Source organism: Myxocyprinus asiaticus, chromosome 29 (assembly GCF_019703515.2).
Source record: "Myxocyprinus asiaticus isolate MX2 ecotype Aquarium Trade chromosome 29, UBuf_Myxa_2, whole genome shotgun sequence".
NCBI lineage: Eukaryota > Metazoa > Chordata > Actinopteri > Cypriniformes > Catostomidae > Myxocyprinus > Myxocyprinus asiaticus.
In genome coordinates, this window is record NC_059372.1 from 16,779,908 (window position 1) to 16,806,650 (window position 26,743).

The 26,743-nt window shown below is 41.5% G+C and overlaps 1 protein-coding gene across 1 annotated transcript in view; it reads left to right on the plus strand.

The window, feature by feature from the left end:
• LOC127420348 (calmodulin-binding transcription activator 1-like) overlaps positions 1–26,743 on the plus strand; it is a 578,857-nt gene that overhangs the window by 490,568 nt on the left and 61,546 nt on the right. The window contains exon 7 of the mRNA XM_051662561.1: positions 24,945–25,098. Coding sequence (XP_051518521.1) covers positions 24,945–25,098 — 154 coding nt within the window. The remainder of the gene's footprint in view (positions 1–24,944; positions 25,099–26,743) is intronic.

Sequence of the window (26,743 nt, forward strand, 5' to 3'; positions counted from 1 at the left end):
CACACACGCTTGTGTACAAACACACACACACAAGCACACCAGTCGGTAATGAGAAATAAAACTATGAAGAAAGGGGGATGTTTTGTCAATTGACCTTGAAATGAACAGCAGCACTGGGGGACAGCGAGGTATGGATACATTTAAGTGCTGGGTGTGGATGCCAGGGGCCAGCCTGCTGCCTAATGATGGACACAATGCTTCATCCATCACCATGCCACAGCCAGGGCACCCGCCAGGGCAAGGCTTTAATCACCTCTCTCGCACATAAACACACACTCACTGAGTCCTTTCACACATGTCTGTGGACTTGTTTTTGGATGACACACACACACTTAAAGGAATAGTTCACCCAAAAAAGAAAATTCTGTAATATTTTACTCAACCTCATGTCGTTCCAAACATGTATGGCTTTCTTTCTTTCGTGGAACACAAAAGGAGATATTTTGAAGAATGTTTACACAGCTCTTTGCCATAGAATGAATGCAGCAGTGACCAGGAGGCTGGTTAGCTCCAAAACGTACAGAAAAGCACCATTGAAGTATGATACAAGTAGTCCATATATTTGTGTGGACAATTATATTACATTATAAATCTTCTGAAGCCATAAAATACTGTTGTGTGAGAAACAGATATTTAAGTTGTTATTTACTGAAAATGTTTAAGCCGCAACTCCCAAATCTGTTTCATGTTTGTGTGTATTCAGATATGCCATGTAAAGGTCGCTCAATGTTTCACATCAGTGAAGCTGAACACCATTAGTTCTTGCATGTCACGGGTCTGATCATGACACAGCAAGTTTGAATATGCAGAATTGAAAATGAGATAGGAGAGCCATAGCATTTAGCGAAGATTTTCAGTGAATTCGTGAAACTGAAATTTCAAAATGTTCCTAACAAAAATCTGTTATACTGTATGAATTCAGGAGACTTGAATTACAGAGCATGAGACATATGGACAATTTTGACACTTTAATGGTGCTTTTTAGTCCTTTTTGGAGCTTGACAGATCATGAGCTCTAAATAGAAAAAAAGAAAAGTGAACAATCTTGAAAAATTCTCCTTTTGTGTTCCTCAGAAGAAAGTAAAACAGGTTTGCAACATGAGAGTCCTTTTGGAGTGAATTATCACTTAACTCAAAAACTCTTGTAGCCCTCTCACCAATGCACTGGCTCAAAATACAAGTATGTCTAGGGGAAATTCAAACTAAAAAAACTACGGGTGAGAGGCACATCTAAATTTACTTTAGTCATAAAGAGTATTTATTAACCAAGTAATGTCTAATAATTAAATACAACCCAGGACCTTCAGATTTTTACTGTTTAATATCTAATGTTACATTTGGAAATAACTTTGTAGATGAACCACTGTGCCCACATTACATCGTGTAAACCCCAATCTCAACGAAATTTACTCAGATGTCCCCTTTAACCTCCCCCTTTCTCTGCAGAAAGATCACAGGAGATTAAAATACTAAAACACTATTTATTCTTTTGACTTTTTTTTCTCTTATTTCCCTTTGAAACTGAAGCAACTAATAACACTGTTAATTGAAATCAACACATATGAAACAAAAAAACTTTAAAAATAAATAAATTCAAATGAGTGATCACATGGAATACAAATTTCACACTAAATATGAAACATTCAGATTCACATTATACTCAAAAAAATAAAATACATTCCCAAACAAATAAAAAAAAGAAAATTACCCAGCTGGGATTTACGTCTCTTGTAGGCGCGCAAGGTAAGAGCTCAAATTAATGTGTTAGCGAACAGTTAGGAGTACTCACAAGATCCCACAAGAAAGCGATTCCAAAAACAACACAGTACCAGATTTGAAGATGCACCAATGAAATGATCAGCAGATCCAGTCGTCCATGCATCCATCACAAACCATCTCTTCCAAAGATGAATCGGATGACATGTCCAGGCAAATCCTCCATCTTGTAGATAGGCCCGATCAGCACAGGCCACGAAAACACGTCGGTCTCTCCTAATAAATCGCTCCACATTCACTCAGTCATCCCTTGAGCTCCGAACACTTCAACCATTTCTTAACACTTTAATGTAAAATAAAACACGGGTATTGTCTCTCTTCCGAATACTTTCACAGATGAAACAAAAAAAAACAAGATAAACTGCGACACTCTCTTGGAGCGTTGCGCACGCACACACTTTAGGTTCACGCAACTGTTGAATATAAACTATAATTTTTGAGCTCAGCGTCTTGTCGACACTCAGTTCCTCCCATCAACAGTCTTTAAGCTGTTCAATGTTTCTACTTTCAAATCAAAATCCTTTTTTTTTCTCAGTCTTTAGACACTACATGTGTGTACTCTTTTCTCTTGCTTCTTGCACTCCCGAACTCTCTAGAAAAATCTCCTCTTTTTCTCTCGTGACCCCGCCCCTTGAACTCTAGGGGTCAGATTATAAACACTTCATTTCTAAACAATTTAAAGGTATCTCCTAAAATACACCTTCCTATTATTTCTACCACTTCCACATCAATTTTAAACTTTTAAACATAAAATGACAAATATAAAATTACAAACCAAAAATAAACAACAACAAACACCTTTTTTTTTTTACCCTTTTAGACAGTGTTACAAAACGCATTGTTGAAAAATAATTTTGTATACCCAATTTACAAAAAATTGTAAAGATTAAAGCCTTTAAAGTTATGAAAGAACAATGAATAGACTACTAATAGATTTAGTAGGGCTCTACATTCTCCCCCCACCAAAAATCGTTATGTCCTCATAATGAGGGAAAACATAGTATCACACAATTTACATTTCCCATGAGTGAAACACAATACAGTACCTTCAGTAACCTTTTTTTGAACATTCATTTCGTTATCTTAGCTCTTTTCACATATATAGACACATATACACTTTTCAAATAAATGAACAAGATAATATCACGATAGACCCATGTCAAGACTTGAATTAATCACTCAAATTAATGTCTGATAGGTAAGTTAACTGAACAGGTACCTAACCTTTTTGAAGGCACATTCATCCGTAAAAACACTGTAGAACAGTATCTAACAGGACTTACAACTTTAGTTTGAGCAATGACAGGCTCAAATTTTGGCTCCCCAATAGTATCATAAGTAAACCTCTTAGGCACAGTTCTTTCTCTTTGAGACCTTCTACAATTTTCCATCATCTCAGCAGAGATACCTTGATTTACACCAGTCTCATTCACGTTTGAGAGGTCTTGCACCTCACTTGCAACATCATCACATATCTTTGACACTCTGCTCACATTTTGCAAGTTGTCAGAGTCAATTTCTGATAGCAGTCTTGAAACAGACTCTACAGATTCATTTGTCTCAACTCTTTCTTTAGATTGCTCAATGTTATCATGAACATTCTGCTCAACATTCTCCTGAACAGCATCATCAGAAACCTCTTCATTATTTTGAGCGAGTTCTCCACTCTCTGGAGTCAGAAAGAGTTCTTCAGGAACATGAAACCAAGTTCCATACATTTCATCATCACTATTAGAACTTTCTGAACACTCATCGAAATTCTGGTTAACTCTGGTTTCTGCTTCCTGTTCTACAGGTGCATTCTCAACTTCCTGTTCTGTACTCGGATTCTGTTCAGCATTCTTCCTATTCCTCAGAACTCTCTTTCTAGGTTTTGGAACAATGTCTACGATATGCCGCTGCCTCAAATTCTGTCCAACAGGAAGAATATGATTCCGATGAAGAATCTTAACAGGTCCCCTACCATCTTCTGGCTTTAAACGAAATACAGGTAGGTTTGGCATTTGGCTCTGAACAATGTATGGCACAGAATTCCACCGGTCAGCCAATTTATTCTTTCCTTGCAGTCCCAAATTTCGGATTAGAACTCTATCACCAGGAACAAGATGCGAGTAATGAAGTCTCTGATCGTACCTCCTCTTGTTTCCTTCATTCTTCTTTCTAGCGGTAGCTTCAGCCAACTCATATGCAACTTTCAATTCTCTTTGCATGTTCTTGACAAATCGCTGGTAAGACTTAGTGGAGGTACCATCACTTGACACACCAAAACTCAGATCAATGGGCAATCTGGCTTCCCTTCCAAACATTAGGAAGTAAGGAGAAAAACTCGTGGCTTCATTCTGACTGCAGTTATACACGTGAACAAGGTGTCCAATATGTCGACTCCAATGCTGCTTCTGTTTTGGGTCTAAAGTCCCCAACATGTCCAACAGCGTCCGATTAAATCGTTCTGGTTGTGGATCACCCTGAGGGTGATATGGGGTTGTTCTGGATTTCTCCACCCCCAAGATGTCCAACAACTCAAAGATGAGTCGACTCTCAAAATCTCTTCCTTGAGCCGAGTGAATGCGTTTCGGCAGTCCATAGTGAATGAAATACTTCTCCCACAGTACCTTAGCTACAGTTGATGCCTTCTGGTCTTTGGTGGGGAAAGCTTGCGCATATCTGGTGTAATGGTCAGTGATGACTAGAACATTGCAGATGTTACTGGAATCAGGCTCAATGGATAGAAAATCCATACACAGCAGGTCCATAGGTCCTGTGCTAGACAAGTGTGACAAAGGTGCAACTCTTTTTGGTAATGTCTTCCTCTGAACACACCGAGCACAAGTCTGACAGTACTGTTCCACATCTGTCTTCATTCGTGGCCAATAAAAGCGCTCTCTTACAAACCCATAGGTCTTGTCAAAACCTAAGTGGCCAGAATCATCATGCAGTGACTTGAGAACTGCATCATGAAATTTCTGAGGTAAACACAACTGTTTTAGTCTTGCCTTGTTTGCTGCCTGAGTGCAACGGAACATCACACCACCTTCCATTCCTAACCTCTCCCACTCCCTCATAACCACGGGAAGGTCTTTATGAACTTTCCTGTTCACCCTGTTTGAATCTCCTACTTTCAGTGCTCTCCATATCTCACCAAAACAAGGATCTTTCTGCTGAGAGAGAGACAGATCAAAAGAACTCAGTTTAGGAATAAGGTTAGTGTCTAATGTGGCTAAATTGCAGTAAGCTGTGGGGACTGATACTGGGGACCCCCTAAAGAGGTGACAACTCCATTACAGCTCAAAACACCACATGACTTTTCAAGCTCTGGCAGCTTACACAGGGATCTCACACCGGAAGACGAAATATTTGTCCAACCCTTCTCATCCTCCACTCTCTGGTGAGGTCGACGGGACAAAGCATCAGCATCTATGTTCTGTTTACCAGGCCTGTACTTAAGGCTGAAATCATAGGCAGATAAAGCCGCCAACCACCTATGCCCTGCAGCATCTAATTTTGCTGTGGTTAGAACATAAGTTAGCGGGTTGTTGTCTGTCTGCACCTCAAACTTAGCTCCGTACAGGTAATCATGTAACTTATCAACGACTGCCCACTTTAATGCCAAAAACTCAAGTTTATGGACTGGGTAATTCTTTTCAGAAGGTGTCAAACTTCTGCTGACAAATGCTACAGGACGCAACCCCTGCCCTTGGTCTTGGTACAACACCCCACCCAGCCCTTCACAACAGGCATCAACATGCAACACATACGGTAGCTGGGGGTCTGCAAAGGCCAACACAGGAGCCTGAGTAAGCCTTTCTTTCAACTCTCTGAAAGCAGCTTCACAACTAACACTCCATCTATTACCAAATGGATCTGATGCTTTATAACACACCTTTTCTAGGTTATGTTCTGCTCTGTTCTTTTTCAGACTTTTATTTGGAAGACAACCCTGCAACAGCTGATTCAAGGGATAAGACACTTTAGAGTAGTCTTTTACAAAACACCTATAATACCCACAGAAACCTAAAAACGAGCGTAGCTTTGTCACGTTCTGAGGTCTGGGCCAAGATTTGACAGCTTCAATTTTGGAGGGATCAGTTGATACACCATCTTGAGACACAATATGCCCAACATAGCTGACAGAAGTCTGACAAAAGGTGCACTTGTCCAGCGACAACTTCAACCCTTCGCTCTGCAAGCGGTCCAGCACCTTGAGCAGCCTCTCCTCATGCTCCTCCAAAGTCCGTCCGAATATAATGAGGTCATCCAAGTAGACCAACACTTCCAACAGGTTCATATCTCCCACCGTCTTTTCCATCACTCGCTGGAAGGTCGAGGGAGCTCCACAAATCCCTTGTGGCATCCGCTGGAATTGGTAAAACCCCATTGGGCAGATGAAAGCTGTCTTTTCTTGGTCTTCTTCACTCAGGGGAATCTGATAATATCCACTCCTAAGGTCCAATACACTGAACCACTGGCTTCCATTTAAGCAGGCCAGAGCATCTTCAATGCGGGGAACGGTGTATTGGTCAGGGATTGTGCGACGGTTCAACGTTCTGTAGTCTACACACATCCTTATCTGTCCGTTCTTTTTCCGGACTACGACAATCGGTGAAGCGTAGGGACTTCTGGACTCAGCAATAATACCAGCCTCCTTCAGCTTCTCCAAATGCTGCCTAACATCCTCAATGTCGGCCGGTGGAAGCCGTCGGGACCTCTCACGAAAAGGCTTATCCTCTGTCAGTCTGATGTGGTGTTGAGTACTCTTTGAACATCCCACATCGAATTCATCACAGGAGAAAACATCCTTTCGCTCCAACATCTTTTTGGCCAACCGCTGTTTCCATTCTTTAGACACAGAAGAATCACCAAAGTCAAATGAATCCGGGGACAGTTTGGTTTGGCCCCTACTCTCTCTGGGTTTAGAGATGGTAGGCACAATATCAACAGGAAACACATGGGCAATAGGCATTCCTCTCTTAATTATCACTGGGCGAGAAGAGACATTCCTAATAGTGACTCCAATTCTCTTGGACTGGACAACAGAAACAGACTGCACCTCAGCTCTCACTAGCAGTTCCTCAGGAAACCGGAACTCCTCAGGCTGATCTACTAACAGGGTTTTAGCAGACGAGGTAACGGGGTACTTCAGGATTCCAGAGACCCTCACACTCTCTCCTGGAGTCAACTTCAACGGCTTAAGGCGAGGAAACCAGACGGTGCCTCTACTGTCGTCGACATCGCACTTGCTAACAGCAATAACCCGTTCATAGGCAATTCTAATCTCAGGATGAACAGTCATGGTATGCAGAAAATCATTTCCCATCTTCTCCTGGCAAACTTCTACCAGCTTCTTCACCACGGATGTGTTTGTTCCCACCAGAATATCAATGGCTCCTTTTACAATGGGGTCAGGACAAACCAACACAAGTGCTTCAATGGTCTCTGCCACTCCAGCTACAGATCCCAGAAACTCAAGCCTCAAACTCAAACAGCCATCATATGGGTACTGTTGAGAACTTAGGCCCCATATTTCCAAATTTTCAATTGGTGTCAATGGCAGATGCTTCAGATACTTATCATAAAAGGATCTGTACAGCAGAGTAACTTGCGACCCACTATCGAGCAAAGCTTTCGCATAAATGCCTTCTATCTGAATAGGAAGGATAGAGCTGGGTCCAACTAACCCGCCTGGGAGAACAACTTGCTCTGCTTTCACTCTCTTGCACTTTGTGGAACGTGTCTTACCCGGAGCTTCAGGCCGTTCCTCTACTGAGCCCCGGGGAAGTTTCCCGTCGGCCGTTTCAATCTGATGAGTCGCTGATTTACTTTCCTCAAATTTTCCTCATTAACACAGTCACGTTTTAAGTGCCCATCTTCACCACACTTATAGCAGAAGATGTTTGAGTTACCCACATGTGCTCTGTTTGGTGTTCTCCTCTCTGTAGATGTAGTTAGGCTATGCATTGCAGGAATGTCCTGAGTCACAGTTTCACTTGCTGCAATTGATAAGCGTGACACCTCACTCTTCAACCCTCTAATCTCTTTTTTCAATTTCTCAATTTCTGAATCAGCAGGATTAGTTTTAACAGATGCCTCGCTCTTTGTGGAAGACACAGCAGACACAGCTACCCTAGGCTGGACTGAGTTTCGACTGTGCATCATGTTCTCTTCTTCCCTAACCTCTTTCAAAAGTTCATTGAAGGATGGTGGGTCACACAATTTGTGTGTCATCCTCAAGCGAAGAGCAACCATGTCACTAGGAAGGGCTCCTCTGATTATCTGCTGCATACGAAACTGGTTCATTTCAGAGAGATCAATGCCTCTTTTGTGCAAAATACTGTGTAACAACTTGTCTAGTCTCAGTATGTATGTTGAGAGCTTTTCTCCCACATTCTGAAAAGTACTCCGAAACTTTAACATCAGATCAGCAGCATTTTCTGTGGTGCCAAATGCTGACTCAAGTGCACTGAGATAATCACTGGAAGTTGCTAGTGGATTCCCAGTTTTTTCAAATCTAACAATGTCTGCTGCCGGACCCCTAAGACATTCAACAAGTCTTTGTTTCTTAACGTTATCAGGGCACTGCCACTCTTCAAGAATGTGTGTAGTCTGTTCAGCCCAAACCTCATACTCATCCTCACCGTTGGGTGTGGGTGTCAACCCGGAGAAGGTACGTAGCTTTCTATAGCTGGACCCCTCAGCAGGTGAAACAGCATTACACTTCTGGACAAGAGAGGTAATAGCATCAACAAGCTCAGTATTAAGAGTGGGTGCAGGGGAAACCATGCTTGAGACGTCAGCTAGAGATTTTCCCTCTTTCTGCAAGAAAGAAAACAGTTTTGAATGAAACTCATCACCGCTGTTTTGCTCAGGTGTTCGAGTAGTAACACTTACAACTTGTGTGTACCATGTACCTACATCAGGCCCTCCAATTTCAGCAGGAATAGACATTTCAGAAACCTTGCTAACTGTTTCAATTAAGACAAACTGCTGCTGTTTAGTCATATCAGAACGACGGCCACGCACTTTGCACTTACTCATGCCTAAAATGGAATCAAGCACATGGTATACAATCCTGTCTTCACAGTCTGAAGGTACATTACTTAAGATAATTGCATTCTCAAATGCAACATTCTTCTCACTACACCAAGCAATGACCTCACTTACATCCATATTTCTCATCTGTGTCTTTAAACAATGTGTCTGTAAATAAAGAGATAATAGCTGTTAAGCCTTAACGCCCTTGTACACTTTGTCAATAGAATTCTAAAAAAAATTCACAGTTTGCACATAAATCACTCCAAATTATCAAAGAACACAGTAAATTCAGTTTCTAGAAAGAAAGGGGGGGAGGGGGAACAGTCTGAAAGATAAACCCGGACGAGCCCCCACAAATGTAGCCCTCTCACCAATGCACTGGCTCAAAATACAAGTATGTCTAGGGGAAATTCAAACTAAAAAACTACGGGTGAGAGGCACATCTAAATTTACTTTAGTCATAAAGAGTATTTATTAACCAAGTAATGTCTAATAATTAAATACAACCCAGGACCTTCAGATTTTTACTGTTTAATATCTAATGTTACATTTGGAAATAACTTTGTAGATGAACCACTGTGCCCACATTACATCGTGTAAACCCCAATCTCAATGAAATTTACTCAGATGTCCCCTTTAACCTCCACCTTTCTCTGCAGAAAGATCACAGGAGATTAAAATACTAAAACACTATTTATTCTTTTGACTTTTTTTTCTCTTATTTCCCTTTGAAACTGAAGCAACTAATAACACTGTTAATTGAAATCAACACATATGAAACAAAAAAACTTTAAAAATAAATAAATTCAAATGAGTGATCACATGGAATACAAATTTCACACTAAATATGAAACATTCAGATTCACATTATACTCAAAAAATAAAATACATTCCCAAACAAATAAAAAAAGAAAATTACCCAGCTGGGATTTACGTCTCTTGTAGGCGCGCAAGGTAAGAGCTCAAATTAATGTGTTAGCGAACAGTTAGGAGTACTCACAAGATCCCACAAGAAAGCGATTCCAAAAACAACACAGTACCAGATTTGAAGATGCACCAATGAAATGATCAGCAGATCCAGTCGTCCATGCATCCATCACAAACCATCTCTTCCAAAGATGAATCGGATGACATGTCCAGGCAAATCCTCCATCTTGTAGATAGGCCCGATCAGCACAGGCCACGAAAACACGTCGGTCTCTCCTAATAAATCGCTCCGCATTCACTCAGTCATCCCTTGAGCTCCGAACACTTCAACCATTTCTTAACACTTTAATGTAAAATAAAACACGGGTATTGTCTCTCTTCCGAATACTTTCACAGATGAAACAAAAAAAAACAAGATAAACTGCGACACTCTCTTGGAGCGTTGCGCACGCACACACTTTAGGTTCACGCAACTGTTGAATATAAACTATAATTTTTGAGCTCAGCGTTTTGTCGACACTCAGTTCCTCCCATCGACAGTCTTTAAGCTGTTCAATGTTTCTACTTTCAAATCAAAATCCTTTTTTTTTTCTCAGTCTTTAGACACTACATGTGTGTACTCTTTTCTCTTGCTTCTTGCACTCCCGAACTCTCTAGAAAAATCTCCTCTTTTTCTCTCGTGACCCCGCCCCTTGAACTCTAGGGGTCAGATTATAAACACTTCATTTCTAAACAATTTAAAGGTATCTCCTAAAATACACCTTCCTATTATTTCTACCACTTCCACATCAATTTTAAACTTTTAAACATAAAATGACAAATATAAAATTACAAACCAAAAATAAACAACAACAAACACCTTTTTTTTTTTACCCTTTTAGACAGTGTTACAAAACGCATTGTTGAAAAATAATTTTGTATACCCAATTTACAAAAAATTGTAAAGATTAAAGCCTTTAAAGTTATGAAAGAACAATGAATAGACTACTAATAGATTTAGTAGGGCTCTACACTCATCTAACTAACAGCAGCACCTAAAAGTCTCTGTTTAGACTGTTAGGCCAACACCTCTATCTGTAATTATACATGCCCACATTTTATCACACACTCACAATCTTAAACTTCAGGTGCTCACCCACTCATGAACTCAAGTTATCCTACTCATCCTAAAACTCACAGCGATCTCCTGGTATTTCACCCCAGTTAGCCACAGCCTGTTTGGCCTGATGCCTTTCCTGACACTAACTCTCTCTCAAAGGTCAGTGTTTTTCTGAGAGAAAATTCTTGGTGCTGCCCTGACCATCACTCTGACCTCTAGAGCATGTCTGAAGTAAGCCAAGTCAAGTCATTTTTATTTGAATAATGCTTTTCACAATACACATCGTTTCAAAGCAGCTTTACAGAAAATCACGCATTAACAAAAAATGAAACCGTAATATCTATAAAGTCTTAGAGTCACCGAAGTACACCGCCTTCTTCCAGTACTGAGCCTAATGGTGCTCTGAGAGCACAACCCTTCTATAAAGTTAAAAATAGTGAGACAGATGAAGACAAAAAATTAAATATCTGTTACGGCACATCAAAAGTGCTGTGATTTATGTAACATGGGTAAGTGAAATGGGTCTGCAATGGCATCCTCACCCGGCTCACCAGAAATGAGTCAGATGATCTGTCTCTCCCATGCTTTTTTCCCAGAATCCTCTAGGGGTTTTTTTGTCAAATGAGTGCTGTGTTCGGCTATGTCTTTTTGTACTGTAGCTTTGAACTCTTCTGTGGCAGATTTTTTTTCTCATAGCTACATTAGCACAGATTCCACCTTCTTATAGACTCGTTTTTGTGCCTCTCTCTTTCTCTCTCTTTGAGACCCTGTGCCGTTTTTCAGCTTAATTGAGATATTTAATCTCAATGGGGTCTTAGTCAGCCTTTGCCATTTGTGATGGTTATGCTGACTTGCCTTAGTTTGGTTGTACTGAGTGCAGAAGTGCACAGTTTTGGGATAATACACTTCCACTCAGGGCCTACTTAGTTCACTGACCTGGAATCTGTTAGTAATGAAGTTTGACTCTTCAAAGCTAGCACCCTTAAACTTGCGGTGTGTACTTTAAGCTCCACCAAACATATCCCTGCCTTCACTGTTCAGACAAACTTATACCATTTGGTGAGCCAATGTTGCTGTGTCGGGCTGCTCAAACAAGCATTGTAGAATGTGCCACAGAGCCACGGTGGTTCTGAAATTAACCTATGATTGGCTAAAGGAATGTTCCAGGTTCAAAACAAGTTAAGCTCAATCAACAACATTTGTTGTTGATTGAACAATGTTGGTTACCAAAAAAAAAAAAAAAAAGAAATTGACATTATTAAAAAACAAGCAAAAATATAGATTACAGTAATGGACTTAAATTAGAAAAAAATATAGCCGCAAGATGTAAACATTGTACATGGTAACATGATTTTAGCCTGATAAAATCAGGGATTTTTCAGTGTTATGCCATTTGTCAGATTACAGGGATTACCAGACATGTCATGTCAACAAAGTTGTAAGATTGGATATTGCTTTACACACATAAGGTTAGTAAGTGTTTTTTCACGCTAAAATCATGTTAACACATATAATGTTTACGTCCTGCACCATACTTACACAGTATGTGTTGTAATGTTTATGGACTAGCCCCATTCACTTGTACTGTAAGTGCCTAACTGTAACCGTGATTTTTGCTTTTTTAAATAAATATGGGATGAGTCTAAATAATTTTTTGTGGTAATCAACATTATGCCACAAATGCTGCCAATTGGGCTTATGTTGAATTGAACCTAGAATGGAATAGAATAAAGTATTGTAACGTGACAGAAAAAAGGCATATAGTAGATTTAAAGAAGCATTAATTTCATTTGCAGGGCTAGACTAAGAAAAAATTTACTGGTTTGCAATGCCTAAGTAAGACAAAAGGCCCTTGTGACATATCTAGGTAGTAATGTAGAGCAGCTTTTTCAAAAAGGTTACTAAATAACTTTGGCAGGACACTGGTATACAATGCTGTGCACATAATTTGTGTCCAGAAGAGCTAAACCCAAGACCTTAAAGGTGAAGTGTGTAATTTTTTTGTGTTGTTAAAATACTTTCTGCTATCCTAGCGATAGTAGATGTCTATAAATAAGCTATTTGTAAGCTGATTTCCCCAAAAAGGTGCTTTCAAAACATTGCTCTGTTTGTTTAAGCATCCCAACAGGGTTGTCAACTGGCCTGCCGAGACCAAATTAAATCTGCGTTTCCACTCTCGGGCCAACTGCCCTGCAGTGTTGCCCTAAAACCCGTAGTTATTTAGAATATTGAGTTTATATCATTTGTAAACATTAGCTAGCTAGCAAGATAAGCTAGGGTTGACAACTCACCGACTGTAACTGCCATGGGTTCCCGAGTGGTCTCTACACTAACAGCATGATGATGTCCCAGCACACCATCTTGAACTTTGTTCACTGTGTGTTTTAACAGATTTGTACTGTACCCGCAATTTTGTAATTTGAAATTTTTATTTTTCCTGAACCACTACCGTTGTGCGCTGGATAAATAACCTAGCAAGTTTGCGAAACTCCGCCTTTAACCTTGACCCCGCCTCACTCCCCAGATGGCCTTGTTTGGCCCAAGGGTAATCGCCGGGCCATAGGCCATTGGCCGTTGGCCCCGAGAAAGCCCCAAGGTGGCACGATGAAGACCCGGAAGTGACAGTGGGAATGCAGCTGACCCTAGCATGCACTAGCATGCTCTCATTTGGCTCGATAGTGGAAACTCGGCTATTGAGTTTGGGACAGGACTTCCTGTTTCATTAGCCTATGGCAGACAAGAGGAGTATTCGGAAAACCCATTTGAAAACAGTCATACATTTTTGCAATTATGTTTGGTGATGCCAGTGGTACAGAAACTACACTCTTCACCATTAAACAAAGCAAAACACTTAAAAAAAATCCAAATATTCACATGATTCCATAAGTATCCAGATCTGAACCAGTGCCAAATAAATATGAAGCCCAAATGACCTGCTTTCAAATGAGTCCAGCTCACAGACAATTTCTTACAATATCTCACCAGTTATATGCCAGAACATGCCATCCCACCCACACACTCTATTAAATCATTGGTAATATGCAGATACATATTTGAAATCCTGTCCTTCTTCGCAGCCCTTCAGGTTGGCATTGATGCTGGCTGGAGGCAGTCCCTAGCAGCAGTAATGACCCTAAAGCTATTACTAGTGAATATTTATAGCACTCAGGGCCGACTGTGCACTCATGACCACATTGGCTTTATGCATGTGGGCGTCCACCTACTAGTTGCCAGGTTACCACGCTGCTTCCAGGTTCCTGTGTGTGGTTTGTGTTGTGCGATTGAGGCTCACACTCACACAAAAACCAAAAGCACACCTTTAGAAATGAGATATGCACTCTTTCTGCAGGCGTAAACTAAAAGAAGAGCAACATTCATTGTTTATTGTGCTTACAAATGAAAAGCACTAGAGTAAGAAAACAATTTCCCTAGATTTAAGCACACAAAGCTTCCTAATGAAGTTTTTGCCTTCATTTAGTGTTTAATGCCCTTAACAATGAAGTCGGGGAATGAATGCAGGTTCTGTGGACTAGCAATACAAGTTCTACATGCCTCTGCACCCAAGAGATGAGTCTGGCGCATGGTGCTGAGCTCTAATGAATGCTTTTAATAATGAAAAATGCCGCTTGCGCAATTCCACAAACCTGAATACCTGCACACACTGCAACTATATCCAATCTTCAACAATCCTGGAAGCAAGCCCTGATCCTCAATGGAGGAGTACCACAAACATGGCCTAAAGATTACATTGCACAATTAATCAATACTTTAATGAGATCTAATTTTTTCCACAAAATAGTATCCAGGTGAAAGTTTCCTCCTATGCCTCTTTGTATAGTTTGTTGGACGAAAACTTGTTATTAAAAGAGTGCAGCCAGCAGGAAATGAAATTAAATAAGGTAAGCATCCTGATCCTGATTTATAAAACAAGTTTTCATGGTGTTGGTTCGCCAATAGGAGACACTGGGTCTGGAGGGGGTATGAGTGTGATTGTGTGGGTGAGGAAATGCTCTCTAAAGAGAGACGGAATGATAAAGGAGTGAGCCGTAGACGTCATATGCTTCTGGCTCACTCTTTTAAGATCTCTTGTATGGGTGAATCTTACAGAAGAAATATCCACATCATATTTCACCCCAGAAATGATCAGCCTCATCTCATGAAAATTTACACGACTGGGGTCGAAATTTTGTTGATATTATGTGGTTCCTTACATGTATCACAGCAGTTTCTAGGTGAAATGTCCACTGTGTGGTGCTAAAAGATAGTTTAATTTTCTCCCAAACAGATGAGGTTTTTAAGGTTAATGTTCTTAAATCAACCAAACCTACCATCCTACCCATCATTTTGTGGTGCTTCTAAGTCACTTTCGGCTCACATTTTGACTCGTGTGCTCTTCAGGACTTGAACTCCTGTCCTTTACATCGCAAGTGAAAAGCTCTATCAATTGTGCTACTGCACAATTTGATCACACTTAAACAAACTTGTAAATGTAGTTGTTGATGTAATGCATATGTTAAAATTAGGGCTGTCAATCTATTAAATTTTTTTAATCAAATTAGTTACATGGTATGCCGATTAATTAGTTGAATTAATTGCAATTAATTGCATATATTAATATTTGCTGAGAAAGCCTTTAAAGAAAAATCTATTTATAATGATGAAATGATTATAAATAGTTACATTTAAATAGTTACAAATAAAATATATATTATTAAAAAAAACAATTATATAATAAAATGTGTTACGTTATTGTGGCAGAGGTGTAAAGCATTGATAAGACAATACAAAAAGTGGCTTTAGAATCAAATATATTGTTTATTTCCACATTATGAAGATAAGCTAAACATTGGCTTACAGTTCACAGCAATCCATTTTGCATTTGAATTCGTCATTCAGTCTGAGATTTATTATTAGGACTTGTCTACGTGTAAATGTACACCTGCGTCAGACGGATGCTTTCAGACGTCTCACTTTGGTTGCATCGTGTCATAAACATACCGATTTTAGGTCGCTGTGTCAAGTTAAATGTAGTTTGAAACTTAGAAAAACATGCCTTGAGATCCCAGCATTCAGATTTGCACTCCATCAAGCTGTGTTAAAACGCAAGAACACGTCCGTCCTCATCTTGTGCTGTCTGCTGTTGGTGAATAGTGTTTGTTTTCTGTTTAAGCTACGCATTGTCAGTAGAGCTGGAGTTTCGCTTACTGCTCCCTGGAGAAAACAGGTGGTACTTTATGCATGAATTGCTCCGATGGTAGGAATATTCCTTTTCACGGTCCAGGAAATTATTAATTGCATTCATTTTTTTAACGCGTTATTTATTATAAAAAATAATCACACTAAATTAACACGTTAAATTGACAGCCCTAGTTAAAATGTATTGCCTTATACATCATGCACTATTATAAAAGTAGTCTGATTTATAAGATAACATTGTGTGAGGAATAGGGTACAAAATAAGTGTTTAGTGTTAAAAATTATTTTGAAAAAATGGAGGTATAGTAATGTGATTCTATGAAACCAGATTGGAAATTATATTTTGCATGAATAAAATTAAGTCTATTTTTAGTGAATCAAGAGGTTTTTGTATTGTGAAAATTTTTTCATGACAATGAAGCATAATTTTGCCCAAATTCTCAATACTGTATGTGGAATAAATCCATAATTTTTTAACAAAATCATGATTAATTCAGTACAAGTGCCTTTAGCCCTGTACTTTAAAAATATACTTTACAATTTAAATAATATATTAATATTTTTTCTGCAGTATAGTAATGAAAACAAGATTTTTTGCTTTACAGTACTATATTGACATTTGTGGTAGGTGTACAAGTACAAATGTACTTTATTGTCTTGAATATAATGAAAAAATCTTAATGGTCTTAATAAAATAGGCTCTATTTTTTATGAAAAATATAGTTTCTTGTCTATTTCTTTTGATTGTGTGGTGAAATATGAACATTTTTTTCTTTAAATTTTTCATGATTCACCTAAATATGCGAGAATATGAGAATATATGTATGTTTGGCCAGTTGCGTGGGTCTTTAGGTTTTAATAATAAAAATATTTCCTTACATTTATATAGTGCTTTTCTAGGCACTCAAAGCGCTTTACATAGTATAGGGGGACTCTCCTCAACCACCACCAGTGTGCAGCATCCACCTGGATAATGCGACAGCAGCCATAGTGCACCAGTACGCTCACCACACACCAGCTATTGGTGGAGAGGAGAGAGATACAGCCAGTTAATGGATGGGGATTATTAGGAGGCCATGATTGAGAAGGGCCTATGGGGGAAATTTGGCCAGGATACCAGGGTTACACCTCTACTTTTTACAAGAGGTGTCCTGGGATTTTTAATGACCACAGACAGTCAGGACCTCAGTTTAATGTCTCATCTGAAAGATGATGCCTTTTTACAGTATAGTGTCCCTATCACTATACTGGGGCATTAGGGTGAGCCACTGGGTGAGCACCTCCTGCTGGCCTCCCTAATACCTCTTCCAGCAGCAACCTTAGTTTTCCCCAGGACGTCTCCCATCCTGGTACTGGCCAGGCTCATCCCTGCTTAGCTATAGTGGGCAACCAGGCAAGAGCTGCAGGGTGATATGGCTGCTCTCATGCTGGTTAAGGATTGAGGGCATGGCCTGGTGATCACCACAGCTGTTCATGCCATATGGGGTTGGGGCACTGGTGTCTGCTCCCACAAGCTCACAGCTACAGCAGCAGTAGCCATGTCTGATCGTCCACTTTACCAACCCTAGACCCTAAAACATTCTGCCTAACATCTTCTTTTGTGTTCCACCGAAGAAAGAAATTAATACAGATTTGGAACAACATGAGGGCGAATAAAAGAGAACAGAATTTTGTTTTTTTTGGTAGAACTATTCTGTTAACTAACTTAACCAGCATGCCTTCCTTTGTCAACCAGGTTCATCAGAAAGACCATGATGGTTGACCAGCCATGTTTACTAGTGATCAGCATTGTTATACTGGTCCAACACCTAGACCAGCATGGAAATGCATGCTGGTCTAAGCTGACTTTTTCAGCAGCAAAGCTTGCACCATCCACATGAAAGAGAATACTACAACAGAACTTACTCTTAAAATCCTCTCATAAAGTCAGACTTCCTATTGATTTAAATTTTCAATCAAATCTTTTGCTTTTAATCCTTCAAAGGTGCTGTTCAAACACCTTGAAACATTCACTTTGAATATCAAGTGTGCTGGGCGAAGAGTTCAATCAAAAGTTCTCGCTCTGAATTACAGGACTGTTTGATTCTGAGCACTCTGAACTTAGCATTTGATTTGTTCTGTTGCCTTCTTTGGTCATGTAGTTTCTGTAGTCAATGTTCAAGGTTTGTTAGTCATATGCAGAATTTGTCAGTGCACTTTCTAAGTGTGAACTGCAGTCCATTCAGTTGTGTTTAGGCTCTTTAAAAGAAGAAATGTCAATCTGTGGTGAACTGTGCTGTGTAATAGAGGGTTTGCTTCAAATCTATTGTGATACGACCAGGTGTGGTTACCATGATTCTCTCTGTAAAAGCTGATGTATGAATGTCTGTCTTTGTATGTTGTAGGGAATTAGCGACTTTGTGACGGGGTATATTTACAACTGCCAGCATTCATCACCAATTATACGTACGGAATTTGCATAAAGGTTAGCTTATGGCTTAAACTTTTGCCTGTGTCATTTTCCAACAATTAATGGAAGGAATTTAGCTCAGTAAGGGGATTAACCGCACCCCAAAGGTGTCTTGAGCCAATCAGTAGTGTCTTTTGCTTGGTCACATGGTCATTTCTGTCCTCCCCTCAAGATAATTAATTTACGACCTATTGTTCTAAGGTTTGTGAGTTTCATGCTCAAAAAGTGAATATTTTGATCATGAATTTCATAAGAGAACTATAACCGCAAATAACCCAAAAATACTTCACACCATCACTCTGGAATTTAAAAGAGAATAAATTACTGTGGCAGCGGGGGCGTGGTCAAGCATCTCTCCGGAGAGAGAGAAAGCAGTAAGGGTGCTTACACCTGAGCTAAATTATGTCTAACACCTGTCTCTAATTTCAGTGAGCATGGGGAGAGCGGTATAAATAGAGCCACACCGCAAGTAGAAGAGAGAGAGAGCCTGGGCACCACAGACCCGAACAAGAAGCAAAGAGTTTTATTACAAATGATGAGAGTTTATTTTGTAAAGCGGTGTGTGATTGTGGATTAATTTAGTGCATAACGCAAAGACTGTGAGACTATAATTGTGCTGCAGAGAGAGAAAATAAATCCTTACCTGAACCAGGAAAGCTGCTTCTTGCCTCCTCCTTACACTGGTGCCGAAACCCGGGATTGAAGTTTGGGCTGAAGATGGATGGAAGTCGTCCCGTAGAGTCCTCCCAGTTGGCGGAGATCCTCCAAGCCCTCGCTGGCCTACATCAGAGCCACCAGCAGACACTGCTTGAGCTCCGACAAGATCAAGATCGCCGGTTTGTTGAACTCCTGCACGCTCAAGCCGAAGACCGGCAGGCGATCCGGAGCCTCCTCAGCCAGGAGGCATCCTCAGCCACAACCCCGGACACTCCCGCGCCATTACCCCCTCCTGCCTTACAGAAAATGGGGGCGGCGGACGACCCCGAGGCCTTCCTGGATTTGTTTGAGCGGACCGCCGAGACCTGGGGCTGGCCGCTCGGCCAATGGGTGGCCCGACTGATCCCACTATTGTCCGGTGACGCCCAGCTCGCGGCTCAACAACTGCCAGCGACGAGCCTCCTGGCCTACGGAGATTTAAAAAGAGCCATCTTGCAATGGGTTGGTCACACTCCGGAGGAAAATCGTCAGCTCTTCTGGAGCTTGAAGTTGGAGAGCTCCGACCGCCCGTTTGCCTTCGCCCAGTGGCTCCGTGACGCCTGCCAAAGATGGCTGCTAGTGGGGGACCGCGACGTCGATGGAATTATCGGTCAGGTGGTACTGGAGCAATTCACACATCGACTGCCAAAAGGGACGGCGGAGTGGGTCCAGTGCCACCACCCGGCATCGTTGGAGGAAGCTGTCCGGCTTGCGGAGGACCACATGGCGGCGATCCCGAGGGCGGAAGAGCCCTCCTACATTTTCTCTCCTCCCTCTGTCTCTTCCCCCTCCCCTCTCTCCTCTGGTTCTGCTCTCTCTCCAGGTCCCGTTCCTGCCCCACGCAGACGAGGAGGACTTCAGCCGCTGAGACAAGTTCCCCGGGTGTGGGAGGCGACACCTTCCCCTACTCCAATGCCCCGCCGCTCTCCCCCTCAGGTGGGGGCGCCCGCCGATGCAAGTGCGGGCGTAGCGCCTGGGCCGGCCTGCTGGAGGTGCGGAGACCCAAGCCAGATCAGTGCCCTCTGATGGAGCTGGGGACGGTTGTACGGGTCTCTGACCTCCCACAGGCTGCCCCCGACCGGGCCGGAGCGTACTGGATACTGGTAAGTGTCAAGGGGGGTACTCACCAAGCGTTGGTGGACACCGGGTGTAATCAAACCACTATCCACCAACGCCTGGTTCAACCCGAGGCATTGGTCACCACTAAAACGATGAAGGTGAAATGTGCACACGGGGATATTCACAAGTATCCGGTGGTGACCCTGACGATTAAATTCCTGGGGAAAAAGCATAGAGTGGAGGCTGCGGTTAGTTCCCGCCTCACCCATCCGCTGATTTTGGGGACTGATTGGCCTGACTTTAGAGTTTTATTAAAGGGAATTTGCACCGGGAGATAAAGTGCTTGTATTGTTTCCCACATCGAGCTCTAAATTACTTGCCAAGTGGCAAGGACCCTTTGAGGTCACACGACGAGTGGGAGATCTCGATTATGAGGTTAAACGAACCGATAGAGGGGGCGCACGTCAAATATACCACCTCAATCTCCTGAAATTGTGGAGGGAGGCGGTTCCCGTGACGTTGGCTACGGTGGTTCCCGAGAAGGCGGAGCTCGGACCGGAGGTGAGTTCAAAACATAAACAGTTCACCCTGGTCATTTGCGGAGACCACCTCTCACCGAGTCAACCGCGGAGGTTGCTAGGTTGCAACAGGAGTTTGCGGATGAGTTCTCCCCTCTACCGGGACGTACAAACCTCATCCATCACCACATCGAGACCGAGCCGGGGGTCGTGGTACGTAGCCGGCCCTATCGATTACCCGAACACAAGAAGAAAATCGTTCGGGAAGAATTGGATGCGATGCTTGATATGGGAGTAATAGAAGAATCCCACAGCGATTGGTCCAGCCCAGTTGTTCTAGTGCCTAAGAGCGACGGGTCTGTGCGATTCTGTGTGGATTATAGAAAAGTCAACGCGGTGTCTAAATTTGATGCGTATCCAATGCCTCGCATTGATGAGTTGCTCGATCGGTTGGGCACTGCTCGTTTTTATTCGACATTGGATTTGACAAAAGGTAATTGGCAGATCCCCTTGACACCAATTTCCCGTGAGAAAACCGCCTTCTCCACACCGTTTGGATTACACCAATTTGTGACACTTCCGTTCGGTTTGTTTGGGGCCCCGGCTACGTTTCAACGTCTCATGGATCGAATCCTCAGACCACATTCAGCTTACACCGCTGCCTATTTAGATGACATCATCATTTACAGCAATGATTGGCAGCGGCACATGCAACATCTGAGGGCAGTTCTGAGATCGCTGTGCCGAGCGGGACTCACAGCGAACCCGAAGAAGTGCGCGATTGGACGGGTGGAGGTACGGTATCTGGGGTTCCACTTGGGCCACGGGTAGGTGCGTCCCCAAATTGATAAGACAGCGGCGATTGCGACCTGCCCGAGACCCAAGACCAAAAAGGGGGTGAGACAGTTCCTGGGGCTGGCTGGCTATTATAGAAGGTTTGTACCAAATTATTCGGACGTCACCAGCCCGCTGACTGATCTCACTAAAAAGGGAGCTCCAGACCCGGTCCAGTGGACAGAGCAGTGTCAACAGGCGTTCACGCAAGTTAAAGCCGCACTTTGCGGGGAGCCGCTTTTACATTCACCTGACTTCTCTCTCCCTTTTGTTTTACAGACAGATGCTTCAGACAGGGGGCTGGGGGCTGTACTCTCGCAGGTGGTGGAGGGGGAGGAGCGCCCAGTGCTGTACATTAGCCGTAAGCTCTTGTTTAGGGAAACTAAGTACAGCACCGTAGAAAAGGAGTGTCTCGCCATCAAGTGGGCGGTCCTCACTCTCCGATACTACCTGTTGGGGCGGGCCTTCACCCTCAGTTCCGATCACGCATGAAAGATACCAATGCCCGGATCACCCGTTGGTACCTGGCTCTTCAGCCGTTTAAGTTCAAGGTGGTCCACAGACCGGGGGCGCAGATGGCTGTCGCCGACTTCCTTTCCAGGAATGGGGGGGAGTGGTAGGCAGGCCGGATGCCGCCCCGGCCTGAGTCGGGCGGTGGGGATATGTGGCAGCGGGGGCATGGTCAAGCATCTCTCTGGAGAGAGAGAAAGCGGTAAGGGTGCTTGCACCTGAGCTAAATTATGTCTAACACCTGTCTCTAATTTCAGTGAGCATGGGGAGAGCGGTATAAATAGAGCCACACCGCAAGTAGAAGAGAGAGAGAGCCTGGGCACCACAGACCCGAACAAGAAGAAAAGAGTTTTATTACAAATGATGAGAGTTGATTTTGTAAAGCGGTGTGTGATTGTGGATTAACTTAGTGCATAACGTAAAGACTGTGAGACTATAATTGTGCTGCAGAGAGAGAAAATAAATCCTTACCTGAACCAGGAAAGCTGCTTCTCGCCTCCTCCTTACAATTACACACCAAACACTTGGACTAAACATGGATAATACATTACACATTATTAGAAACATAATTGTCGGGGTCATCATCTGCATAAAATGCATTTGTACATTTTTGGTAAAGTCCTACACACGGCTGTTGACATCCATGTCAAATGTTCCTGAATTAAGCTTCATGTGACCTGGTGAACCAGAAACATGCATCTTGATTAGTATTATAATTTTAAGTGTAGAGAGTTGGTTATATTGAAGAACAATGGAGGTTTCCATGGCGGTCATAGAACATTCCCTCAAAAAGAGGAGATTCACTGTGCTTCCCCCGCAGTTAAGATTTGCCAGATGCGACAAACTCAGTCTTGCTGGCACCAGTCCGAATTTCTTAATAGCTCAGAGGAATGCCAGTGTAGATTCTGGATTTAAGTCGCTCTGCATGGAATTGTTCAATTTCTCATAGTTTTCTTCTGCGTCGATGCACTACAATGTATTACCCCACTGAGCATGCAGTGTGCGTTGATTTTGCGCGTGTATGTCGAAGCATAATGTTACAGGCTGGGAGGCAGCACAGAGCTACAGCTCCCAATTTACTCAGCACATAATGCTTATAAAACTAATAAAAATGCTAATGAAAGGGGCCATTTTTTTCTTCATGGCTTTCAATGTAAAGATATGCCTTCAGTCTGTGTATGTGTCCCATGTCTTTGTTTTTCATTTGAAAATAAAATGTTGGTGTGCTGGAAAGTGTGGGCTTTTGTGCAAATGTGTGTAATCTCCGTAGTGACAGGGGACCGCTTGTTCTTTGACTGTTTACAACGCTTTGTAATCAGCGCTATTTATGATTACATAACAGAATTGATGTTATTCATACTGGCTAGATATGCTTTTAAACAACACTTTTATTCATAAGCTGTCAAAATATATCAAGCCAACACTTGCTGCCTATAATACGACAGAATTTGTTTATAAATAAGGTACAATGGGGCTAAAGGCACACTTTAAGGAAAATGTGTTTTGTGTGTATGTGTGTTTCAAGATTAAAACAAATAAATAATCTTTTTATTGAATATTGATGGAGAAACAATTTGTTGTATAAAAAAATAAGAATAAAAATAATTACGAAAGGTTGTTTTAATTAAAATTATTTTATTTTTAAAAGGTGGCGAAGGAGCCCCCAGTGAGGCTACAGTAATATATCGTGTTAGGCAAATGGTTTTTTGAGTAACAAATTATGATAATGATTATTCAAAATAACCACTTTAGAAAAGGGTTAACCATTTCATGGGTTTGAGCATTTCATAACATCTTAAGTACTCTATAAACAAACTAATCTCCATTGTGATTGGATCAGTCAATGTGAGCCCACTTTGAACATTCTTCATAACAAATCTATTTGCCCCACTTTAAAAAACAATGTGTTTTATAAGGGCCTTTAGCCCCTGCAATGGGGGCTTTTTACCCCAAATACTAGCCTTTCACTTATTGGACTATTATTAAAAAATATTTGATTTAATCACCTTAAAACTGAAAATGACAAATAAGTATTTTGTCTCAAAATAAATGTGATCATTTAAAATGTTTAGATGTGATCATTTAAAATTATTAAATGTTAGATCAAATTACCTCAAAATCATACTTTAGATATTGCTTTAGACATAAAGGTGGGCCCCAGCCTCCATACACCCAGCAGTGTAAAGACACGTTTAGCCTACCCACCCCCCTCCCCACATGGCCCAAGACAATGTTTCCAGTTATCCACCCTGACGATGTCCCTGCTGTAATCTAGTTGTCTAACATGGCTGGGAAAGTGGAATATCTTAAAGAGTCTTGGTAAATTAAATAGTGGTCCTGATGCCCCTTGCAGAAGTGAAGGGGACAATGGTGACACCAGCACAGAAATTATTCTCATTATTCTGCTTTGATGAATACACACTACTGTGTTAGACACAGATGCATATTGCATGCCACACTGAATAAATGCACATGACCATGACCTTGCATATTGACTCCATAAAATTTAATTTTTTGTATTTGCTATTTTTACATTTTTATATGTGGTACTGTATGCTTATCTAGCAAAATATAGTACTTATTCACATTTACTGGTGAAATTCTTTATCAAGACCAGGGAGCATTCTTCTTACAGCATCATTATTCATTACACATTATATATACATGTGTTAAGCACAATGTAGACTGAAATTGTAAATTTAATTTAGGTGGTTTAATATACTTCCCTAATTAAATTTCCTCTCACGCAGATTCCCTGTCTGCCTTTTGCATTCGTCCTGTACTACCGCCACTCACCACTCTCCTTCTTTCTCTCTTTCTTTCTTTCTCTCTGTCCTCTCTCTTTCCTCAGAATCCAGACATTGTGTTGGTCCACTACCTGAATGTGCCAGCCATCGAGGATTGTGGGAAGCCATGCGGGCCCATCCTGTGCTCCATCAACACAGACAAGAAGGAATGGGCCAAGTGGACAAAGGAGGAGCTCATTGGCCAGCTGAAGCCCATGTGTGAGTATCCAATTACATTCCATCAGTTACTAAACTGTTTACATTGACTGTCTCTTCTCTTTAACTTTTTATGTGTTCATATACTGCAAAAAAAAAATGGCTGTTAGAGATTAAGAAAAAAAAAATAGTGAGGTTTATGCTTAAATTAAGTGGAAAAATCTGCCAATGGAACACGACAAAATACACGTACGATATGTTATGTATCTTGAAATACATATTTTTTTAATTGTTACCCATCTTTAATACATATTCAAAATACAATATCTGAAAACAAGTCTTAATACCATGGTATTACATATACCAGTTTTGCTTCTCAGGTAAATGTATCTTGTTTTAAGGATGTTTAGATATTTGTACTGGAAAACAAAACAAAGGTACTGGTTAAGAATACAATGTTTCACAGTATAGAAAAGGCTATGAGAGACATCAGTACTAATTCAAGTTATATCCTTAGAAAATGATACTTAAAGGTGCTGTAATGATTTTTTTATTAAATGCCATGCAGCAAACATCCCTATTATCTGTCAGATATCACTGAAATAGGTTCCATAAAAATATCACACCTGTCTCTCTAACAGCCCTAAGCTCGGTAAACAGCGGGGTAAAAGATCAGATTTTTGTTTAGCCAATCAGAAGACTTTCTGCCTATCAATCAAATCAAATCACTTTTATTGTCACACAAGCATATACACAAGTGCAATGGTGTGTGAAATGTTTGTGGCTTACCCTCCTTGTGAAGGGTGTCAATGATTGTCTTCTGGACAACTGTCAGATCAGCAGTCTTCCCCATGATTGTGTAGCCTAGTGAACCAAACTGAGAGACCATTTTGAAGGCTCAGGAAACCTTTGCAGGTGTTTTGAGTTGATTAGCTGATTGGCATGTCACCATATTCTAATTTGTTGAGATAGTGAATTGGTGGGTTTTTGTTAAATGTGAGCCAAAACATCACAATTAAAAGAACCAAAGACTTAAACTACTTCAGTCTGTGTGCATTGAATTTATTTAATACACGAGTTTCACAATTTGAGTTGAATTACTGAAATAAATGAACTTTTCCACGACATTCTAATTTATTGAGATGCACCTGTATGTCCTGGAGGGAGGGAGGCTCACCTCCGATGATGTGTCTGGCAGTTCGCACCACCCTTTGCAGTGCTTTGCGGTTGTGGGCGGTGCTATTGCCGTACCAGGCGGAGAAGCAGCCAGTCAGGATGCTCTCTACAGTGCAGGTGTAGAACCGTGTGAGGATGTGGCAGTTCATTCCAAACTTCCTCAGCCGTCTCAGGAAGAAGAGGCGCTGATGAGCCTTCTTCACAACGACTTCAGTGTGGATGGACCATGTGAGTTCCTCAGTGATGTGGACACCCAGGAACTTGAAGCTGCTGACTCTCTCCACTGGTGCTCCATTGATGGTGATGGGACTGTGTTCTCTGTCTTTTCTTCTGAAGTCCACCACAAGCTCCATTGTCTTACTGACGTTGAGTGCACCTCCTCTCTGTAGGCTGTTTCATCATTGTCAGTGATCAGACCTACCACCGTCATGTCATCAGCAAACTTAATAATGGCAATGGAGCTATGTGTTGCCACACAGTCATGTGTGTACAAGGAATACAGGAGTGGGCTGAGAACACAGCCCGTGGGGCT